General features: G+C 40.1%; 1 protein-coding gene across 5 annotated transcripts in view; it reads left to right on the forward strand.

Annotated features, from left to right (window-relative positions):
* The window catches only part of LOC6583490 (IQ motif and SEC7 domain-containing protein 1), a 39,003-nt gene that overhangs the window by 5,787 nt on the left and 9,321 nt on the right, over positions 1–23,895 (forward strand). Inside the window, exons 1-2 of one of the 5 annotated variants that reach the window (XM_015162885.3) lie at positions 18,860–18,960; positions 22,713–23,477. The exons of 2 other annotated variants lie outside the window; for them this stretch is intronic. In XM_015162885.3, the coding sequence (XP_015018371.1) occupies positions 23,191–23,477 (287 nt within the window). In that variant the 5' untranslated portion in view covers positions 18,860–18,960; positions 22,713–23,190. Of the gene's footprint in view, positions 1–8,101; positions 9,034–18,859; positions 18,961–22,707; positions 23,478–23,895 lie in introns of those variants that run through there. 2 more of the 5 variants (XM_015162884.3, XM_044009458.1) reach the window with 2 other exon arrangements.

A 23,895-nucleotide genomic window follows, 5' to 3' on the forward strand; every position in this document is an offset into this window, starting at 1 on the left:
TGACTTTTTGTTGCTTTTCTTTTCGTTCTTTCCGATGGAAAATTTGAAATGAAAAGCTGAAATATTCATAAAAACAGAGCAGAGCAGAACGAGAAAAAGATTTTTCGGTGGTCTCTGCGAGCCGAGCGTTGTACATTGACCCAAATTCGATGCCTCCCCTTGGTGCGTATTCGTTGGACGAGCGTCTGGTACTTCCTTCTGCTGACCCTAGGCACTGTATGTATGCCCCACTCCCTCCCCCCTCTGTCTGTTTCTTTTGCTGTCTCTGCTCGCCCCACACGCAGCAGCACGCCCCAATTGCTGCAGCTGGTGCCAAGAAAATGCGTCGTTGCTTAATTTCCACACGCACACTCACACATACACACACACGCACACACTGTTGAATGTGTGTTGACTCCCCGCGTCCGTTCGACACTTTATCGGTCTTAAGAGTGCAGCGACATCGCGGCGGGCGCAGCCTCCAACCCCCCACCAGCAATCCCCCCGCATATTCAAATTTAATTTTTCGAAAATTAAAAGCACGTAAATTTTAATGTCCACTTATGTGCGTGTGCGTGTGTGTGTGTGTGTATTTGTGTCTGTGTGTAGGCGCATCAACAACAAATGCTTTGCGATTTATATTTTTAGGTTTTCTTGTCACTTTCAATATTTGGGCTTTTTGATGTCATATGCGCGACCAGCAACAGCAACAACAACAAGGTTCGCCTTGTCGCTGCTGTTGCTCATCAGTCATCGCTCGAGGCGCCTGGGGCTTGACCTTAGCTCCCAGCAGCTGCTGCTGCAGCCTCAACTTGTCGTTGCCGTTGTCCACTCGCCAACGTCAATGCACGCGGCCAGCAACGTCACCGATCTCCTTCCCCCTCCCCTTCAGCTCTTCCATTTCCATTGCGCGCAGTCGCCAAGTGATTGGCAAGCAGCGCCAACTCCAAAAAAAAAAAAAACAAAATTAAGCATCGACGCTGCGGCGCCGTTGAACGCATTCAAATGACGCCCACAATAAATACAAATATGAATATACACATATCTATTATACATATATATATTGAAATTCGTTTATATTATACTTATTTCATTCATACGAAAATTAAAAAGCGAAAACGTAAAACCAGAAAAAAACGAACACCGAAAAACATGCAAATTGAAAGCGAATTCAATTTTTCGACGAGCGCCAACTTGGTCAACTAGTAACAACAACAACAACTCGGCTAACGAATCGGCCAACCAACCAGAAGATAGCCATTTACGTGGCCCATTAATCGATTGTCAGCGACGTCGTCATAGTACAGGTATATAGCCCGTTTACCGCCGCTGACCACCAGTCGTCTGTCCACTCGTCCGTCTGTCCGTCGCTCTGTACGTATAGCTGCTGCCCAACGCTGGCAACTAGTTGTTGAGATACTCTAACAAGTTGTTGGTATACACAGAATAGTTGCTTAAAAGTGATGCAGATGCAGAAAAGTGAGCGAAACAAGGAAATGCTGCAAAAATAAAGTTTGAAATTTAAATGATGTTCGCAAAATAATATTAATAATACAATTGTAGAAAAAGAAATAATAAGTGAATGAAAATGTGAGCAATGTTAAAGACTTGAATATAGGATAAAAACGATTAAGTTTATTATCAAACTTTTCTTTATATATAACAAATATAAAATAATAATTTATATAATATAAAATATAATCGACAAAATTGAGTTAGTAAACTTTTCAAAAATCTTATTTTTTCAAAAAACATTTTTTGCGCATTTTGATATTATATTGAATTTTTATAGCTTGATGAAAAGCTGAAAGTTAAACCTATATCGATGATAATATAAAATCGTATAACCTGAACCCAAGTTAAGCTTAGAAGTCAAATATCAATTCCTGAATATAAAATATACATTTATTATGAAAAGTTTCAAGTTATTTATATAGACATACATAGATTATTGTGTATATTGCCATATAAATATATAAATAGACTATTGTCAATAGTTCCATATCTATCTTCATCTATATCTTTATCTTCATCTTTATCGTTATCTTCATCTTTTTCTTTATCGTCATCTTTATCTTTATCTTTATCTTTATCTTTATCTTTATCTTTATCTTTATCTTTATCTTTATCTTTATCTTTATCATTTATCTTCATATTAGATTAGTGTAATATAAGAATATTAATATTATAGGGATATAATTGATTAAATTATAATATTGATTACAATATTTTTAAAGACTCTGTCGAAGCCTTCCACTAATTATGCTTTTTCATTCTCAAAATGCGAATTATGCAAACCAATACTCAGTCGGTGATGTGAAGTGCATTTAGAGTTCGTTAGCTGGAATTAGTTGTTTTGATTACTTGTTACTGTTTTTGCTTCAGTTATTGTGTTTGCTATTGCTATTGCTGTTGTTTGGCTGTGTTGTTGCAGTTGCAAATGTTGTTTCTACTTAGTTGCACTCGTATTATGACTCTCTTTGCGGCGTGGCTGTTTAGAGAGTTGCTGCGCCTGCCGGACTTGTGATTATGTTACAGACCTGTGGACTCGGTTTTGTGGCTGGAAATCATCCATGTCATTAATATCATCAGCGTCATCATGATTATTATCATTAACGTCATCATTGAGTTCGTCGTCGTGTGGCCGTGGGAAGGCAAACAAACTCTCGTTTCGTATCGATTCAAACAGCTTGCCAGGCATCACCCACACCCATGTGATATACACACACACATAGCTATATCTACATATATATATATATATTGTATATATGTATAGGACTCTTTTTATAGTTATTGCATGCAGCACTCATTGGCACTTTCATGAAAATCAGTTTAACTTAATTGCGTAGCATCTCGTCTGCAATACTCCCAAAGCTCTCAGCTAGCTCTGTCCCTTTCTGTTGCTCTCTACCTTTCTCTGCATTTTAATTACGCCACCCAATTAACACGGCACCCCCGCCGCTGCTTCTGCTGCTGCTGTCTCACCTGTGACGGTCTATGGAAGATGCTGTTGGATGCTGTTGCCACTCGACGTGACAAATTGGAGCTCCCAGCTTCATTCCCAAATGTTTTTGACTAGCTTTAAAGTCTCGATTCGTGTTTGTCGTATTAACAGACTCGATAACTAAGCCAACAAGCACCCCCACATACACACTCACACGCACGCACACATGAGTAGAGATGTAAATATATACACATGTACGACAAAAACAACATCAAGGCAAAGCAAATTTTCCTTGTGGCCGCCACGTCGCAAACGCTCTAAAAATAGAGTTTAACAAACTGTAAAAGTATTCCACCACATACAAAGAGACGGCAGCCAGCAGCGGCAGCGGCAGCGGCAGCAGCAACGCACCCAAAAACACTCGCACAAGCACACACACACTTTGACACATTGGGGATGACGCGCTGTTGCAACCGAAACGTCGCCTGCAACTGTAGTTTGAGTGTGCGTTGTGCCCATTTAGCATCTCTCAATCTCTCGGCTCGCATTGTGCATTATGCATCAAAATCTCAGCACACTTTTCCTATGCCTATACGAAACGTCATCGTCCTGAGCTGCTCCCCCCACCAGCCCAGCGTCCCCGCGCAGCTCCAGCTGAGTGACTGCACAGCAATAGCAGCCTCAGCAGCAGCGGCTCCCATTGGAGGGTCCCTGACCGAACAGGAGCGGGTGGAGCTCAAGCGGAGGCGTTTGCATGCGAGTATATATGTATGTATGCATGTATATTTCCCAGTGGCACAGCACTCGGGCGTATGAGCACTTTCTGTGTTCTTGTGCATCTTTCACTCATGCTACACTGCCTCGCTGTGCGGGCTTAAAAGCTTTGCGAAATGGGCTGGTTGCAAGTGTTGGCTAAATTGTATTCTAATTTTAGTTAAGGTTATATGTGCATATTTAGTATGTTAATAGATATGTTGGAATTATAAGTCATCTATTTTCATGAATTTAATTTAAATTATTTAGTGTGAATAATTGCTTGGAATATTACTGTATCTTCTATTTATATATCTTTATGTATGATGCCTATATATAGCTGTGGTAATGAAAATAAATATTGGATCAGCAAATATTGACACTAAGTAGCTCCAGGTCGACACCTAAATAAGTAAAAATAAATTCGAACGGATTATTATATATCTATTAATTTTTTCATTAAATTAAAAAAGTGAGTTTAAACTGATTAAATTATATCTATTAATTTCTTCCAATCTTTTCATTGCTATTGAAAGGTCTTTTGTTCTGATTAGGCTGTGCCCTGCTTTACTAATCTTATTTCTGATTAGTCTTTGTCTATTATTGACTTTTTATTATCTACTTGTTATTCGAGCATGAAAATATTTTTGTTGTTGATAAGAAAACGAAATGTATAGAATTTAAAAAAAATGTTAATATACTGAAGGTTAATAGCTATTGGTTAAAGCTTTTGTTGTATTTGTACCAACTACTAAAATCTAAAATACATATATAATTAATAACAATATTGAAATGAATTCATTAATCTCAATTTATATAATATTATATTGAAAACATATAAATATAGTATCAGTGTTGATATTAATTCCTCATTAAGTTTATAAATTGCCTCCAATTCATAAATATCATTTAGCAAAGGGTATTTGACATTTCATAAAGTGTTTTTCTTTCGGTTTTATAATGTGTCAAAGACCGTGTTTTAAGGCGACTCCGCCCCAACATGTTCTTCAGCATGTTCTGTATTATGAAGTACACTCCGCGTTGTTGCAGTCCGCTGCTCGGCCTCCCACTTGCCACCTCTTTCTGCTGCTCCCTCCCTCCCCCGGTCGCGGTCCCAGTTGTAGTGTGCTCTTTAGCGTTTGCTGACTTTTACACGGATGACAAAAGAGGCATTGCACAGCATGCCCAGGATGGATTCGCTGGGACGGCAGCTGCTCCATTTCCACAATTTCTACACTTGACTGACAGATCTGACTGCAACTGCAACTGCAACTGCAACTGCTGCTGCTGCTGCTGCCTGCAACAGTTTTGATTATTACTCTTACTTAATTAGCTGGCAGCTCGAATAAGGAATTCTCGAGGCTTCCTTTTGGTTAGTCTCTATTGCACTCGGCTAGCGAATAGCTCGTCGTCGTCTTTCTACGAAAATGGAAATGATATTTTCTTTTGTTCTGATAATCCACAATTCAGCTCTGGCATTTGCCTACTTCAAGTTGGTCGTCTTCTTCCTCTTTGTTGTTGTCTCTTTGTCAGATTGCCTCCATTTCCATATCGAGTTCATTTCGATGGGATTTCTTTGAGATGCGTTGAGCATTTCGTATGCATACTCAGTAATTTTTCTAGTTAGTAATGGGGTATGCTGTTTTCTTTAGTAAATGTATGGAAGTTAACTTATATTAATATATATTATATTATATATTAATATTTGCTGTTATCTATGTATTAAATTGTAATGCAAATTTGTAATATGTAATCTTGAAATTTTCTTTAGAACCACGAACATTATAATATGAAATGAATTCTTAATGAATTGTAATAATTTATAAATATAAAGTATATACATATAAGCAGTACCATTTTTCGTCAATCCAACCTTGTAGAGTTTCATTACTATTACGACTACAGGGTATCTGCGTAGTCTGGTCAATTTTTGTTTAATCTGATGCGTTTTTCCTTCTGTTGATCTGGTGCGCTTTTGTTTACACTTGAGCGTTCTTTGAGTTTGTTTTTCCTTGTTTATTTGTTTGTTTGTCTTCTTTTCCCGCACAGGAGGGGCAAGCGTGAGCGAGGGGGGGCTGGCCAGGGGTGCAGCGAGTAGCAGCTCAACTTTTTATCTAGTTCAAAGTTGGCTGCAAGTTGCATTTTTGATGCGCTCTTCGTTGCGTTGTCGTGCGGCTAATGTGTTTGACCCATTTCAATAGGGGGCGTGCATCCAGTGCATGTTGCTCCCACACTGCAGCCCCACCTCCCTCTCCCCCTTCGCCTTGGGTAACTTATCCACTTGTCTTGAACAAAAATGAATCCATGAGAAGCGCATTCAGAGTTTGAACTTCTTTTTTATTATTTATTATTTTTGTTCACATCATAAAATGCACAAAGAAACGTGGCCGAGGTAGTTTCTTAGGCTGAAGGGGGGTAGGCACGGGGGACGGGGCAAGGGGCGAGCTGCTGGTGTTGCAGTGTCGTCTCACAGTTGCATTTTGCTGTTGCCAATTACTCGACGCTCACTTGTTGTTGTTGTTGTTGATATTGTTATTGTTGTTCGTGATTATTAAATACTTATTGCTGTCTGTTTATTTGAAAAGCGCGCGCAAGAATTGAAGTCGAAGGCAAAGTCAATGTGGAACGCGCATTGGGGATAGCCTCGCCAAGTGGTTGTTGTTGTTGTTGTTGTTGTGTTGCGGTTGCATGCATGCAACGGAGCCATAGAAAGTGCAGACAGACCCTCAACCCGAGCAGCGAGCAGACACTCGAGCACGCACAGCCCAGAGAAAGGAGTTCTCAAAGAATTCAATTCAATTCGTCACTTTTCCGGGGCTCACATTGCCCTCTAGAAACTGCAGCTGAATGATGCCTGGGAATGATGTCTACTAAATATTAAATGGACCAACGAGAATCTCACAAAATGTTCACTGAGTTGACTGAGTTATCATATAATATTCAAAGAAACTTTGAGAAGCTTGCAAGAAAGTTAGCTAAAACTTGTTTGATGTTTGTTTCCAAAAAATTGAATATTAAAGTTTAATTCACTATCAGATTTTGCTTGTGTTTCTGCTTCAACATTTTTGATTAAATTAATGGAACTATTCTGAAAAGTCCAAAATTCGAACAATGAAAATTATATTATAAAAGTTGTAGATTTGTTATATTGTTTAATTTTTGTTTGCAATCCGGGTGAAACTTAACAATAAGCACATAGACAAAATAAATATATTTATTATATTATATATGTGCATATATATATGTATATTATTTAACCTATTTATTTTATTTAATTGGTATTATTATTATTTTAATGATTCATATCATACTTAAAAATTTTGCCTATAAAAAAATTAATAAGTATTTATAAAATGGCCTTGACTTAAATTTTAATGTCAATAGCATTCCAAGCCAATATTTTCACCAGTTTTACAGAGTTGTGTGTATATTAGCAATATGCAACACAATATTAAGTTTGCATCCTAACTTTACTCCATCATTTTTCAAAATCAATCAAAATACATAATCTTTGATTGATGTGATGTCTTCTGCTCATCAATAACTCTTAGCCGGTTTCTCAAAGTGTATTTGTCAACATTTCAGACTGGCAATGCTGTCCATTCGCAATCTCTCTCAGTTGAGCTCTGACTTGGCTCTCGCGCACTTTGCGCTCTCAGTTCACCCCAATTTTTGGCAAATAAGGGTGGGCCATATATTGCCCTAAAGAAGTCTTGTCCTTCTGGATGTGAGTGTGTCTGTGTGCGTGCGTGTGTGTGTGTGTGGCAGCATCTTGAGGCACATTAGTACTTGAAAGCTGTTTTCCTTCTGCCAGCCCAAAACATTCCGGATTCGTTTCGCTCATGCCTGACGTATTCAGTGCGACGGCATCCACAGCCACCCTTAATCATACGCGTTTCCATTCTCTCTGACTCTCACACTCTCTTCGGGCTGCTCCAACACAAGCAACAACAACAACAACAGACATAGTCCGACTCTCAGCTGCGCTCGACAATTGTTGTTAATGGGACTCGTATTCAGTTTTAATGATTTTAATGAAAACATCAACTATTTAGCTGGCGATTGCGCCATTAGCTGAGAGAGTTTGTCAATGAACTGCAGTTGCAGTTGCCTTTGTTGTTGGCCATTGGCCATATAGCATTGGACGCAGCTGTTCTGCAATGCAATTGCAGTTGCAATTCCAGTTGCAGTTGCACGTTGCACGTTGCACGTTGCAAGGCAGGGCCTCAGCGAAGCAACCACCAGGCTGACGCACATATAAAAACAACCCGCGCTCGCATCTGTCCCATCTGGTTGGACTCTCTCTCCCTCTCCCTCTGTCTCTCTCTTTGTTTTAAGAGGGTCGTTCGTTGTGCTGCCTCTCTCTCTCGTTCAGTTGACGCCGCTCTGGCTCTGTCGACGCCTTTAGTAACGCGCTGCTCAGCAGTCAGTCTCACAATACAGTTAGCCGACGTTAGTTTTTCGCAGACGCTTTTCCGCCTAGCAACATTTTCTATTACATATATATATATCTTAGTGTTATATATATGTAAACTTAGATCCATGTAAGCTCAACTGCGCTCCAGTTCTAGTGTGTGCTAGTGCCTAGTGTCTAGGGCCTCGAGAGCCTAGTTAGTGTGCATATTAATTTCGTAAGCGTATCCTTTCGCGTGGGGTAGCTAGCCCCGTTTTCGGTTTCGGTTTCGGTTCTCCCGTTGTGTTATTTTCTTGTTTTTCTTTTCCTTTCTCCTTTTTTTTTGCAAGCATTTCGTTCGTCTCGCCCGCCCCTTCGTCGCCGCGGTCCTGTGTATGTATTCGTTTGTCTGCAGCCAACCCCGGCAAATTCGCCGTCTTCGTAGTCGTTGCCTCCTGCTGCCCACTGGGCGTTAATAATTCCTGATTTCCCGGACATCTATATATACACACTATATAGTGGTATATGTCAATAACTAATCGTCTGTAACTGCATATATACATATATGTATATGTATTTTGCGAAATTGGCCCGCCGTTCATCAAATATACACGAATGAAACTCTTGCCGCTGTCGTATTGATTTTTTCTATCATCATTATTAACATTATAATCATTTCGCTGGTGCCAAAGTGTTGTAAACCGTCCATTAAAATCAGAACCTAGTTCCGCAGTAACCAAACCAAAAACAACAACAAAAACAACAATTCCGTTTCATTAGACACTGCCCGCAGCTCTAAAGGGCCTCTGTCTGCCTTAAGTAGCACAAGTCGTGTATCCGCTACACACATATATTTATATATACTACATACATACATCTATATATATATCTACACAATGAGTAGCTATACGGCCGCCCAGTACTACAAGACCACCAATATGATTACCTCCAATGAGATCTACTGGTAAGTTATTGACACATGTATACCCTTTTTGTGCATTATCCTTTTCTGTGTTTGCCTGGCTGCACTTGTGGGGCATCCGCCCACAGTAACAGCCACCCACCCACACACCCACCCCCCACACACCCACAAAGACATCTGCTCCTGCTGAGCTCCCAGCCGGCAGTTCAAGGTTCGCTCTGGCCGAGGCCGCTTGTGACGCAATAAACGCCCACAATACGCAACTCATTGAAGCTGCAGCAGCAGAAGCAGCAAAAATCAATGATATCTCCACTGTTTCGTGTGCTTGCCCCTCTGCTTTCCAGCTCGTTTGTTTAGCTACCCACACAGTGGTTCGCCCACGCTGCCCCACCCTTCCTAGAGGCCACACACCACGCACCGCAGCTCTTCGCGTGGCTTGTGGCGCGGCAACGAAAAGGCGGCATCGCCCACACAATGCACCTTGTCTGTCTGTCTCTAGTTCGAATTGGACTCGAAAACCAACAGCTCACAAAAGTAGGCAACACTCTTCCAATTAGTGAATGGCTAGCCAGGCAGCCGGAGTATGCTTTGGTTAGCTGACTTCATTGGCAGCCCCAAAGTATGCAATGGAATTAGGTGTGGAGCGCGAGTGAAACTATTCACAATTTCAACTCGAAGCAGCAAATATTCACCATGGCAAGCAGCACTTGGCAACTGATTTACGTATTGAGATATCTATAATATATATTTATCAGTTATTTTGTATATTTAAAATTAAAATTCGACATATTTGAAGTCATCTGCGTTTGGCTTAAATGTGAACTCAGGCGTAGCAAATGGTTTATTTTTGGCACAAAGCAAACACATGTCTATGCATACATATATACCTATATGCATATGCCTAAGCTTTCATCAATTTATGTACCAATATGTTTGTTTGTAAAGCTCTTATGTGCCAGCTAACAGTTACATAAACACAATGTAACAAAAAACCTTGAACTCTGACATTTTCTATACAGCCAACATCACATGACACACATAGAGAGTGTATCTGAATTTACATACATATCTGCAGATGTGTGTGTGTGTGTTCGATAGCTTTATATATATATATATGTACAGATTGAGATATACATAAGTGGGTATGTGCGGTTGGAGCATTACGACTCCCACGCCGCGACACGCGCATAAAAAATTCCATGATAAACACGTGATTATATGTACATCACTACCATTCGAGTCATTCGAGTCAGTGCATCTATAGCAGACGAGCATTACCCTAAACTGAGATAGCAACTCAATCTTAAGAAATTGCTATTTAAAAGACGTCGAAATTTGTTGTTAAACACGACCTAAACATCAAAAACTTGATGCTTTGAGCAATATCAGTTATTAAAATAATCTTTGTTGCCCTATTTATATGAGTGTACTTTGTATAACGAAATATATGATAAATTGCATAATTTAGATATATTTATTATTGTAATATTACACTTCCTATATGTATTAAAGTGGACTTATTATCGAAGCAAATTTCGGGTCATAAAAAATAAGAGCAATGAAATTAAATCAATTAGTGTTACTTATCAAGCTTAGCTGATTTCTGTTAAATAATTTGCATAACAAAAAACTTAATATTATAATTGAGTTGGTTTCATTTTACTTTATTTTGCTGACAATGTGGCCATGGCTATTACTTTTTCTTAAAACTTACAATTATAATAATGATCAATTTTAATTTACTTTAAATCCACTGAAAACGGTTTGTCATGGATTTGGTTTTGTTGAGATATAAATATCAAGCAGAAAGAGGCGTGGCTAGTCCCACAAACCAATTACAGCCAAGAGCAGTAAAGCAACCGTCTACCTTTCTCTTTAAATTAACCCTTATAGATAAATAGATAGATAGATAGACATTTAAGTTCTTCAAGTATCAAGATTATTGACAGATACGAAATACTCGCCAGAAAGTTGTGCATCTTATATGCATGCATATCATATACATATTGTGGTGTCATCTTCATGCCCTGAAAATTTGGAAAAGATGCTCCATAAACTTCGACTTATACAAGATGAAAAATCACCGGAAAAGTGAGTGATTTGTGTTGGTTGAGTGTGTATATATAAATAATGCAGAATACGAGTCGAGCACACCCGATAAATGCATTTCTGGCTTTGTCATACCCAAAATGAGCACACATGTGACTTTGATTGCAATAATTCGTAAACTTCTTAACGACTGGCAATGCATTTTTGGTTGCCATTAATCCTAAAACCAAAGCGAAACTAATAAGGAACTGCATGGTCTGTGACGATGTGTCATAAAAATAAAAATAAAACCTGAATTATTGAACATCTTGATAAATTCAAACAAAAGCAAACTAGATTTTTTATTGCATACACAGGTATAGATACTGTATTGGTATTTATTATATAGATATGTGTTTATTTGTTATATCTGTTTTCTAGCTATGTGCTCATCTTATTTATTGGTTGTCATCTTAATAATCGTGACTGAGTCTTCATCTATTCACAAATGAATCGTACAACTGTTTTGCACAGCTCGAGTAATGAATGTCTACAGTAAATCTATATTTATATATGTGTGTATACTGTAACTTCTATATAAAGTAGCTCGTTACGAGTTAATTATCTGAAATAGAGCTTAAGTGATTGTCTATGAATTAATATAGCTAACTGTTCTGTAAGTTAGTTTCATGCAGCTGAAAATTCAGTTCAGAGCGTTGAATTCGAAAGCCATGCAATTTAAATGCTGTCGGCTTTTATTGGAGTCTTTGGGTATATTGGTTTTGTCACCAAATATGTAATACTCATTGTTCAGCTTTAAGAGTCCCATAAACAAATGTGTAACGCTTAATGGGAGAATTATTCATTCCTAAAATGCGTAAAATCAGCTAACTCTAGTTCCTTAGGTTCGTCCATTTATATATGTAGCTCGTCTAGCTGATTGGTGAATAGAAATTACCATTTTGTCTCAGATTCCAATAATATTCTTAACATCGATATGGCTTTGTCTATATAAGCTACATAGAAACGATTCAGACAAAATCACATTAAATTTATTCGTTTATGGAAATTTTAAAGACTTTCTTCTCAAGCTATATTGTTTATAAAGAGTATTAAAACTTCGCCTCTCTTCTTTTAATGGTCCACATACATACATATTTACGTGTGTTGCTGAGATACAAATCTTAGGTTAAAAGTGTGCCCAGCAAGTGAACCAGATGATTCATTAATCTCACATGATCTTGCTAACCTTCCCCCCTTGTGTCATATACCCGAAGCGACTCGCTAATTGAGAGCTTTTTTGAGTGGTTCCATCGATAGAAAAACGGGTACTGATTTCTTTGCCAGTCCGACAGGCTGACTCGCTGACGGACTGAGCGGGTATCCGGCGCCTTAGTAGGCTTCTGGGTTTGTAGGCCTACGCAAAATGTGTAAATAAATTCCAAAATGTGAATACAACCGAAAACTTGACTCGAGCATCAAGAAAGCATCTAAATTAATGTATAAACCAGTTAGGAAGAGTTGCAAGCATGGCCAACCGGCTGACGTCATGTGTGTGTGTCTGTGTGTCTGTGTGTTTGTGTTTGTGTGTGTGTGTGTGTGGCAAAGAGGGAGGTGTTGCCACAGTTTTGTCTGCCGGTTGCCGGCAGACCAGTTACCAGTTCTGGCTGCAGTTGCCATTCTTGTCATTGTTGCTGTTGTTGTTGTTGTCGTCCTAGTTGCGAGCCAAATTTCTTGAGTTCCAGTTAGTCAGCCGAAGCTTTGCGCTCTGCATATATGCTAAGTAAATTACTTACCCAGAAGTTCTCTGCCCTGTCCGAACCCCGTAATCAGAAGGCGTAAAATGAATATCCTCTTTCAATCAGAGCATATGCAATTGTAGATGCAAGTAGATTCAGATAACAAGAATGGCAAACCACTTTCTAAGCTTTAGACTAAATGAATCATTGGATTTGATAGTAGTTGAAGACTTTTGAAGATACATGTATATAAAGTAATATAAATGATATATATTCTAAAATGAAATAAATGATATATACTCTAAAATGAATTCACATATACTTCAGGCTCTATATGATATTATAAGATTTGATACTATTTGTATACTTTTGATGACATACATATGGCAATATAAATGATATCTATTATAACAACGATTGACAGATGCTTAAGGCATTTAGATTGTATAGTACTTGATGTCTGATGAGAAGATATAAATGTTTTACAACAATTTATGTCTATTGTAAACACCATTCACACATGCTTGAGGCTTTTATGGATATGATAAGATTGTAAAGTTTTTCAAAAAAATGTAAAGATATTAATATAGTAATACAAGTAATATCTATTATAAACAATGCTTTGGGCTCTTATTGGTATGATAAGATTTTCATTTATACTTTGAAGACTTCTGATGAAATTCAACTATGTTAACATTTTATAGTATTTAAAGACTTCTAATGAATTTCAGCAAAGGCCATGTTCCCCGTTGAGCACCCTACACATTAAGGTTCTGCCCTAACCGGCTTCTGTTGTTGCTTGTCTTGGTTGCACAATAGCGACAATTGCTGTTGCTGTTGTCTGTTGCTGTTGTCGGCAGAGCGTGTAGTTGGGCTTTGTCAGTAAATTGCATTGAATTGGAAGCTGACGAAATCGTCGTATTCGCAACATTCGCGAATCAAACCGAAAGACGCCTGCGCCAAGGGTTGTAATTTACAGCAGAGTCTACATGCCACCAGAGTTCATTAGCTTCTGTGGCCAGCTGCGTTAGGTTGCCAAAAATAGACATTCAAAATAAAAGAAAACAACAAAGAAAAGTAAAAATAGTTTCGCATAATGATGTCCAATTTGGGCACTGATTATGCAAAGCTGGCGATTTGTTGTGGCTCACTTGAATTACTGCTGCTGCTGATGATGATGCTGATGATGGTGGTGATGATAATGATGATGATAATCTCAGCCACAGATCTGGCTAAGCAACTGTTGCTGCTGTGGAGAGGGAGAGAGATTCAATTGCATGGAACATACATAAATAAATAATAGGCTGCTAATCGCTTGTAAACATGAATTTTACTCCAATGAAAGAAAGCAGACAAACCGACAGACAGACGGACAGATAAACAGAGCCAATTGCTGGGCAACAAATGAGTGAAGTTGGAGGCGGGAGGTGCTCGTTGGAGTCTGGCTACGTGATTTAGAGCCTAACGAGCATAGAACCCTTGTGGGCGCACTTTCCCAAAAAGCAAACAGCAGCAGCAGCAGGCGCAGCAACAATCGTGCCACATGAGCCAACAACGTTGTTGCCGCTTGCGCCCCCGGCGCACGCTCCTCATTATTATTGTTGTTGCTGTTGCTGTTGCTGTTGTTGTGTGATTGATGACGGCGACGCCAGTGGGCAGCCAAAAAGCCGCAAATAACAAACAGCGAGCGCTTCATTCATGGCCAAGCCGAAGCAAGTGAAGTATAAAGCAATATGCTTTGTTTGCTTCTTCTTTTTGCCTTTTTGTCTTTTGCTTTTGTTTGCTGTGTAGTGTTGTGTTTTGTTGTGCTGTGCTCTGCTCTGCTCTGCTCTGCTCTGCTCTGCTGTGAAGTGCAAGTGAAAGTGAAGTTTTGGCGGCGCTTCACCGTGTACTTCATTGGCAACCACAAAAAATTAAAAATTTCCCACTAACATAATTTTCAACAGCGAAAGAGATAAAAATAACTACATAAGTAAGAGTCGTCTAGTGGGGTATGCTAGGCGCAGGGATATCCTAGACTAAATGCCCATTGCTCTGGGCAGGAATGAAATAATAAATTCAAGTAAAAGTCATCTGAGGGAGGCTTGGATATCTCTCTATATCCTAGACTAAATGGTTATTGCAGTGGGCGGATAAAATACTCGTGGATTGATCTGATATGGAATGTACGAGATTTATAAAACTTTTGGGATTTTTCTTGAGTTTTGTAGATACAATTACATATTTTCATATTATTATCATTTGCTAAATTAGATTAATAATCGTCAATTTTACTTAAGAAACCTATGCCTTAAATGGAAAATTATCTGATTATTATGGAAGTCTCTAAAATATTACATCATAACATAGATAGATAATTTCTAGATAAAAAACTTCTAAGGTCAGGGAAACTGTCGGCTGCATGTTACATAAATGTCTGCAAGTTGATTATACCTCTACTCAATATCATAACCATTTGTTGCAGAGTATACAAAAATTAAAAACAAAGAAAAAACATCGTTGCCCATTTCCATTTGTTGTTGCTGTTGCTGTGGATGTTGAGTGATGTGATTTGTGCTGCTGCTGGCGCAGTTGCTACTGCTGCCGTGGCTGGCCGTGGCTCGTCATTGTTGCTCATCTTCATCTTCATCTTCATCATCATCGGATGCTGTGTGTTTGTTACACATTTAATTAAATGGCCGGCCAAGTGAGAGTGAATCTGATCGTCGAGCGACTTTTTCGTGATCTTTGTTCACCTTGGGTTAGAGATGGCAAAATGTTGAGCCCTATGGCTGATGCTCTCTAGCTGAGAAGGTCTTAAAACATTGTTATGAAATATGCGAAGCATTTAAAGAGCCAAATCGGAGTGGAGAATAGATATATATTATATAGGGCAATGACAGGATATTGGCCGTAATTTCACTTCTCTAAATTGCACTAAGTACCTCTAGCTCTTACTTTAGCATATAGATCATTAAGATAAATACATATAGATGAATAGCTTTGACTTTGTGTACTCAAACCCAAACCCAAAACAACAGATTAAAAAGGTCTCCGGGCAGAGTCGAGTGCAGAGCCATAATATGGCATATTATACTAAGGAAATGAGTTTAAAATATTGCTCATAAAATAAATGAAAACGAATGACAACTGCAATTAATGTCGTGCCACGAAAGCTGAGCACACCGCGTGCCCTTCGCTGGCTCGGTTGGCGAGGGGGCGGTCATTGGAGGCACGCTTCATTAACTGTAACCGCTTCTCTCATCCATTGTCTCAGCGCGCCCAGCGTTCACTTTCTAATCACCAAGTCAGAGTCAGCCTGGTCTCTTCCATGTGGCTGCCGAGCTGCCAAGTCTGGCAGCCATGACCGAATACAATCGACGATGGCCACAGTGCAACACGCAAGTTGAAGGTGCTATCCGAGCGAATATGGCAAGGGAGGCGAAGGCTAAAGTGAGACAGACACAGATAGACAGAGAGAGAGAGAGATGGGCGGCAATCGTTGTTGGCTTTTTGGGTAAATATGAAGGTCTTTCGGCCCCGCTGCTAGCGCTCATAGGGCTGCTACCTTACGATACCATACCATAACATGCACATGTACATATTTATCCACAAATTGGGCTCAGAAGCCTAAGGTCAAGTCAACAAACAGCAACTTAACAAGTCTGGCGTTCGTTCAGCGTAATCGTAATCGCATAGTTAGTAACTACATTCGCGATGTTTACTAATAAAAACACATACGAGCTTATACAAAGCGATTCATATGCGTTTCTGCTCCCATGGGTCGCTAAAGCAGTTCTGACAAGACTTCGTCAAATGACTAAGAATTGAGTTAAGATAAGATAAGTTATATGTATATGAAAATTGGCATAGAGAATAAAATTTTAACTGGTTGTAGGTTTACTACAGATTAGATAACTTCAATTTAATCTAAAACCAAAATTGATGAATGATCATGATTTGTTATCGGAAATATTTTAAAAATATTTAAAGGATGTAATAAGATGATGTGATATTTACAATAGGTAACAAAGTAAACAATAAATTAAGTAAATTTATAAATACATATAAATTATAAATAATGAAGTAAATTTTTAAATTTATATTTGAAATATTTGTGTGCTTAAATAAAGTAAGAAAATTATCTTATGGAATTTAAAAACGATAAGAAACTTAAAGATTAATTAAGTAAATTTATTATATTAATGAAAAATTAAATATTAATAAAAAATATCTCAACTAATCAAGTAACACTAATTTTTGCTTTTGGAAAATCAACGAATCTTATCTACTAAATATTTTATTATACTTTTTAAAAAAAAATATAAAAATATTTTCAAAATACATATATTCCGCTTTGTATAGGAATTTTAATGGGAATTACTTTATAGATGTGAAAAGGTTAGGGCGCCGCTTAACGAAATTAGTTTAAGCCAAATCGAATCACAAATGTTTTTCTATATTTGGCATTTGCTTTATTACTGATCTGCCCTCGCTTGCATGAAGTTATTGTTGTTTTTATTGTAGTTGCTTGTCATCATAGTCGGTTGTTGTTGTTGATTGTTTCATAACAGCTGAGACAAAGTCAGGCAAAAGGTAAATGAGTTTTGTGTACCTTGTGCCTAATGCGTTAATATCATCATCAGGCCAGCTCATAGAAACTTGCATATGTAGACAGATAGTCGTACTGTGAGTTATGTTTATGCCATGTGCGTATGTGTGAGTGAGGCACAGTGGGCACAAGTTTTGGTTTTTATGACTTTAGTTTTTAACGATGCCAGTGACAGCAATGTCCGACAACAACAACAACAACAAGCGAGTTTCAATGAAAAGTCAAAACAGGCCGCAGGTCCGGATATAAATGGTTTGTTGTTCACACACTCACATACACTCACACATACTCACACACAGACACACATATGCCATATAGCCATATGCTGAGGCACACTCATCATGACGCTTAACGCTTGGCTCAGTCTCGTATCCAGTCAGCCATTACGAAGCCCATTTTGTTAGTAGCCCGCCGCAAGCGACTAACTACCAAAAGTGCCTCACAGCTAGCGTTTACAGCGGCCATAATGTACTCACACTCGTTCCCATATATACAGCAAATGCATAAGCACAGAGAGAAAGAGAGAGAGAGTGAGAGAGCGGACTGCAGCGCCCCCGCTCAGCGCCGCCCGCACCCGCCCTTCAACGACCAGACCCAGACATGAGGTCGTGAGTCACCTGAGCGTAACGTAAGCGCAGCTTATTGCTCGCTCATATGCCTCGCGTCTGTTACTTGAGCTCGTTATTATTATTTTGGCACTCACTCGCTCATTTCGTACGCTTGCCGCTCTCTCAATGCAGTTGCTGTTGCTGCTGTTATTGTTGTTGTTGTGAGCAGCTGTTTTTGGCTATTGTGATCGCCTTTTTGACAGTGACTGTGCTGCGAGTGTGAGTTTCTTTCAGTACAGTGTGTGCGTATGTGTGTGGATGTCGTTTGCATACAAATTTACACCTTGATTTCATGATGGTGTGTGGCTGCCTATTCGCATGTATTCCGTATTTTCTGGTTTGGCTCTTTCTTTCAATTTCAATTTGCGCAACTACTTAATGGAAACTGAAAAGCTGCTGTACTGCAGATGTTTTCAGGGGTTCTTAATTGCATCAAAGAATCCCACATGAGTTCCGTATGTTTTTATTTTTTCAATTACAATTACAATTAGTCTTTGTCCCACTGTGCTGCCTTCCAGTCACAGCAAGTACGTCAATGAGTTGCAGGTGTATTGTGTGCGGAGAGTGTGCGCGTATGTGTGTTAGCTGGCTATTCAGCAAGTGTTTCGCTTACGATCCGCCAATTGTTTTCGTTAGATCAAATTGAAAAGAACAGCTTAGCACACAGCCAGAACAGCCAGAACAGCAGCCGCAACAATAACTGGCACACAAACTTGCCTATTGGCAAATACAACACACGTACACAAACACTCACACACGCACAAATACACTCACGTTCATCGACTCACCATTTACTCACGCTCTCGCACACAGCGATAGACGTGGAAACGGGCCGTCAATTTACGGCTTGGAAGCTCGCGCGCCTCTGTCGGCCACTTCAGTCTCTCTCAAAGTTTCGTCGCAGCAGGCAGCACAGGCCACAGAGAAACCGTGCGCGCGCTTTTCTGTTTAAAACGACAACGACAACGACGACGTCGACGTCGCAGTCGCTGCCCGCCCGATCGTGCGTTTTGTTGTTAATATATAAACTTGGCTCACTCGGGGAGTGAGTCCGCTGCTCATACTTTGTTGTTGGGGCATCCATTATTATTTTCGATTTTTGAATATGGATTCGTTAATTGTTGTTTCTGTTGCCACTTTGCATACGCGAAACAAGCAACGAAATTTGAAAATTGAATAACAAATTTTGCAGCGCGCCAATTGATTTGCAAACAAAGGCTTGCGTGTGTGTGACCCTGTGCGAGTGTGATTGTGAGTGAGTGTTAAAAAATATGAAAAAATGAAAATTAAATTTTAGAGTCTAAATTGCAAAACACACTCACATGCCTATGTGGTTCATATATGTGCGCGTGTGTGAGTGTTCAAATCATACAATTCACGACTTGACAGCGCGTGCGTCTTCATCGACATGTTGTTGTTGTTGTTGCAGTTGCTTTTGTTGTAATTGGCAATTTGTTTGTTGTGACGGCCGTCATGCCAGGGCCGGTTTATTAATTTGACATCGTAGTGTTCCCCTGCCACAGAAAGCAATAACAACAACAACGAAAAGCTAAAAACCACCAACTAAAATCAAACGGAAACCATGAAAAAACAAAACAAAACATAACAAAAATCAACCATTGCATACAATTGTTGTAATGTAAAAAATAAAATATAATTAAAGAGAAAATCGCCTTTCTCTGCGCGCGTATCACAAAAACAATAGTGCCGCCAACAACTACAAAAAACAGGCGTCAACAGCGGGAATAGCAGCGGCAGCGGCAGCAACAGCAACAGCAGCAGAAGCAAAAGCCACGGCCACTGCCCCGTTACGTTTCGGCAAACACACGACCAAAACGTCCCACTGTCGGTCTCTTTCAGTTCAGTGTGTGTGTGTGTGTGTGCTCACGGGGTGTGTGTATGTGGACTCGACTGGAAATTTCTGCTACATATTTTTAATTGAAACTGTAGCCAATCGCTGAGAGCTTAAGCTACTGCTAATAGATATGTGCACGAGAGAATCTGAAGCCCTCTCTTCAAAGAAGAAGAAAAGATCTCAATTGTAATAAGTATAAAGTGTCGCTCAGCAACCGAATCGATCTATCTGAAACTCCTTTTGTCAAGCTCACAGCGTAATGCAGACAGCAGCTTAAAGCTTTATATTACGGCATTTACTTTTCGGCAAAGCGTTAAGTTGAGGAGCGTAAAAGCTTAACAGCTGATTCCACGCAGCTGCAGCTGGGAGCTGCATTCGCAGAGAAAGCAAAAAATTCAAGTCACATTTAACGGTTGCTGCGCTCAAAACTGTCTCGCTCTGTCACGAAGCATACAAGGCGCTTTCGTTGCGCGATCTGCTGCGTTGCGTCGCTGGGTCTCTGCTGAGCCTCTGCTACTTGGTACGTAGCTTGTGTAACAATCGCTGTCTAACCAATTACGCTGCGTCGCAGTCGCGTTGTGCAGTTAGCGTTGTTGCATATTGTGTTTCCACTTCCTCTTCCGCTCATTTTGAGCCTCCCAATTGCACTCGAAACGTAAAGGCAAAGGCAAAGGCAGAAGCAAACGCATTCCATTTGCTAGACAGGGAGGGACCGCGTCTAATAGAGAGATAAAGAGAGAGAGAGAGAATAGGCGAAAGAGAGTTGGATTACGTGCGCCGTTACTAATGATACAAAGTGAATACAGCACCGCACAGCGCTTTAGCTGCTGCAGCTATTGTGAACTGCTACTGCGCAGCCCAACTCAGCAGCACCCAACTGCACTTTGCCTTTCTCTCTCTCTCCCTTTCGCTCTGTGTGCGTGAGTGTATGTGTGTTGGTGTTTGTTTGTGTGTGTGTAATAATTATAAATTTAATAATTATACAACAAAACAACTTGGAACTGATTGCAACTGCAATTGTCGTCGCTGCTGCTGCTGCTGCAGCTGATGCTGTTGCTCGTGCAGTGGAACACCTGTAAAACAAAGGCAGCTCTATCTACAACAATTATAACAACAACAACAATAACTACTAGTTACCATTGTGTCGTGCGCAGTGGCGGATGCAAGCAGAGCTTTAAGCAAAACATAAATTAAAACCAACGCCAAATGCTAAAATCGAAACCAATTTTCTGCTAAACTTAAACTCGTTCAACAAAATTCCAATTACACAGACTTTATTGAATGCAGATTGAGAGACTTGCAATGAATGTTGTTGGTTTTTTTACTATTTTTTTTTTAGAATATGTTTAGAACAACAACGAGATCAAGTTAGAAAACGACAACAACTTTGCGATTGTTGTTAAATGAGAAAACATTTTTAGAAGCTTGGCTTTTACGAGTGGGTTTTTCGGGGCAGCATTCTCACAGATCACAGCGTAGACTTGACTTGACTCGAGAACTCTACTCAGAACAGTCGAAACAGTTGTGTTGTAGGCGACTTGTTTTGGCCAATAGCGCCATGACTTGTTGTGGAATCCAAGGCAAGGCTGACATACCGCCAATAGAGAGGGGCCAATAGGGGGGAAGGAGGTTGTCAGTGGGCTAGGCTGGATTATCGAAACAGCGAAATTCGTTGGCCTAAACAGCTTTTTCATGTCACATCGTGCGTATGACTGTATTAGTGTGTCTTTCCGAGTATCAACAAATGACGAAACAATCGGCGCTCTCTGACAGCCGTTAGGGACGCCGTGAGCAACATTTGTCCAGAATTGTAACGAATCAGATACTTCTGCTGATGACGATGAAGCCATCAGCGATCGCTTTCAAAAACAAAAACACTCGAGACACTCAACAAAGTTTCTTGAACTTGCCAAAAACATAAAAAGCAACCAGACAACAGATTTATGGCTGTGGTTAGTGTGGGGGATTCGCTTCTTCGTTTCCCTTTGTTCAATTGCCCATGCATACATATGCAGAAATATACATATTTGATATCAACAGCAAATTTACATAACGATCTTGATCTTGTCTGCCGATAGACGAACGAATATTTTTCCCTTTCTATGCGCCATTGTGTCTCCCTCTCTCTTACCCACTGTTTGTTCTGGTCGCGTGCATTGACAAAACTCTCACGTAAATTTCCATATGATTTATGGACTTATTAAAGTAGAGCAGGTCACCGCGATCCATGGCGCTGTGGGAGCAGTGCCAAAAAGCTTTCTCAACAAGCTTTTCATTGCAGACGGATGTCAAACTGTTAACCAACATCCCACTGTTGTGCTGGGCCGTGGCATGTGGCATGTGTCTGACATATGAATGTGCTATCATTCGCATTCGCACTCGCACTCGCATTCGCATTTAATTTGAATATTGTTTTTTCTTCCTCTGTTTTGACTTGGCACTCGCTGCGGTAGTTTCATTTATTTTCTAGCTATGCGACTTTTACTCGTGATCAACGATCGCTGACCTAAAAAGCTACAAAGCTGATACAATGTGATCTGAGAGAGTCTCTCTCTCTCTCTCTCTCTGTGTCTCTCTCCTCTGTTTCTCTCTGGCAGTCTGTCACAAAAGCACGACAACAATAAAAACAAAACAAACAAGCATTTTGCAAGTGTCACGCAACCCACTTGTTTCATTAGTGATTGTCACTTGTATCTCCATCTCTCTCTCGCATTGGGTGTATCAATTCACGCGCTGCCTCTGTCTCAGTCCGCTTTAATACAGCCGTTTTGAAGGGCGTTCGCATTAAGCGAACTTTGTGCTCGTTGGGTTTGAAATCGAGGTGCGCAATGCGCAAAAGACAGGAACGCGCGTTTGGAATGTCAGTTTAATAAATATATTTAACTAATATTATCGCTTAGAGCCAACACAAGTACAACGTTATCTAAACGCTCGACTACAGCGGAATGTAGCGAGAGAGGGTAGCAACGAAATATTCCAAACTAAACCAAAGATACAAAGGCAAAGAAATTAACGTACATGCAATCAAATATAAATACGTACATAAATTATAACGAAAGCAAGAACAATAATACAACATAAATGCTAAACACAAATCAACAAGCCAAACAACAAAGAAGAAATCGATTTGCCAATGAATGAAACGAACGAAAGCAAATCCACAAACAATACAAAACAAAACCGCAAACGTCAAGCGAACAAACAAACCTACGGAAAGTGAAGGCGAAAGTGTAGCCACGCCCAACTGCGCGCGCGCCCGCCCGGCCGTTCCGAGCTAAGCACTCTCTCGATATTGTATTGTAAAGTGTTTCATTCCAATTGTCTCGAGTCGAATGCGACGTCACTGTCGCAAGCTCCGTTCCCGTTCCCGTTCCGATCATGTCCAAGACGAGCAGCAGCAGCAAGCACAGTCACAACAACAATAACAATCGCAGGCATCTGCCGGTGCCCGCGTCCGCCTCATCCCTCGATGACAGCGGCGGCGAGTCCTTTCTGCAGTACGACAGCGATAAGAAGCCGCCGCCGATAGTCGTCGTTGTGGGCGATGGCCGCAGTCGAGTGCGTCGCGTGGTGCGCACAGCCACGCGACACGTGACCGTTGTCAGTCTCTCCACACGGCACAAGGAGACCCAGACGCACACCTCGCACCATGTGACGGCCGTCAGGTAAGCGCCACCGGATACACAGCGGGCAAAGGGAAGCGCATTCCGCTTATCACTTATCGCACTCATTGGATCAACTGTCTACGGCTCTATTAAAGCGTATTTATGACTGTTTTACAATGTGTTTAGTCTTATCGTGGCATCGTAATTGTGACAGTGGTACTTGTCTAACAGTGTGCTGTCGTTTCATTTCCATTGCATTTCATCATCAATGCTATCAATAGTCATACTTTGCTTCTGTCATTTAACCTGTATTCTACAGTGCAGCTCAGCGCTGTTAACAGTGCTTTGGAATCTGTTTATGTTTCAATTCCAACAAAAATAATCTGTGCAGTGGAACCAGTTTCCAACAGTGCAGCTCAGAGCTGTTATTGCATTTACATTGCATGTTAGTTTTAACAGGGCTGTTGGTCTGAAATTA

The sequence above is a fragment of the Drosophila mojavensis genome, unplaced genomic scaffold (genome assembly GCF_018153725.1).
Source record: "Drosophila mojavensis isolate 15081-1352.22 unplaced genomic scaffold, ASM1815372v1 contig_74, whole genome shotgun sequence".
Taxonomy (NCBI): domain Eukaryota; kingdom Metazoa; phylum Arthropoda; class Insecta; order Diptera; family Drosophilidae; genus Drosophila; species Drosophila mojavensis.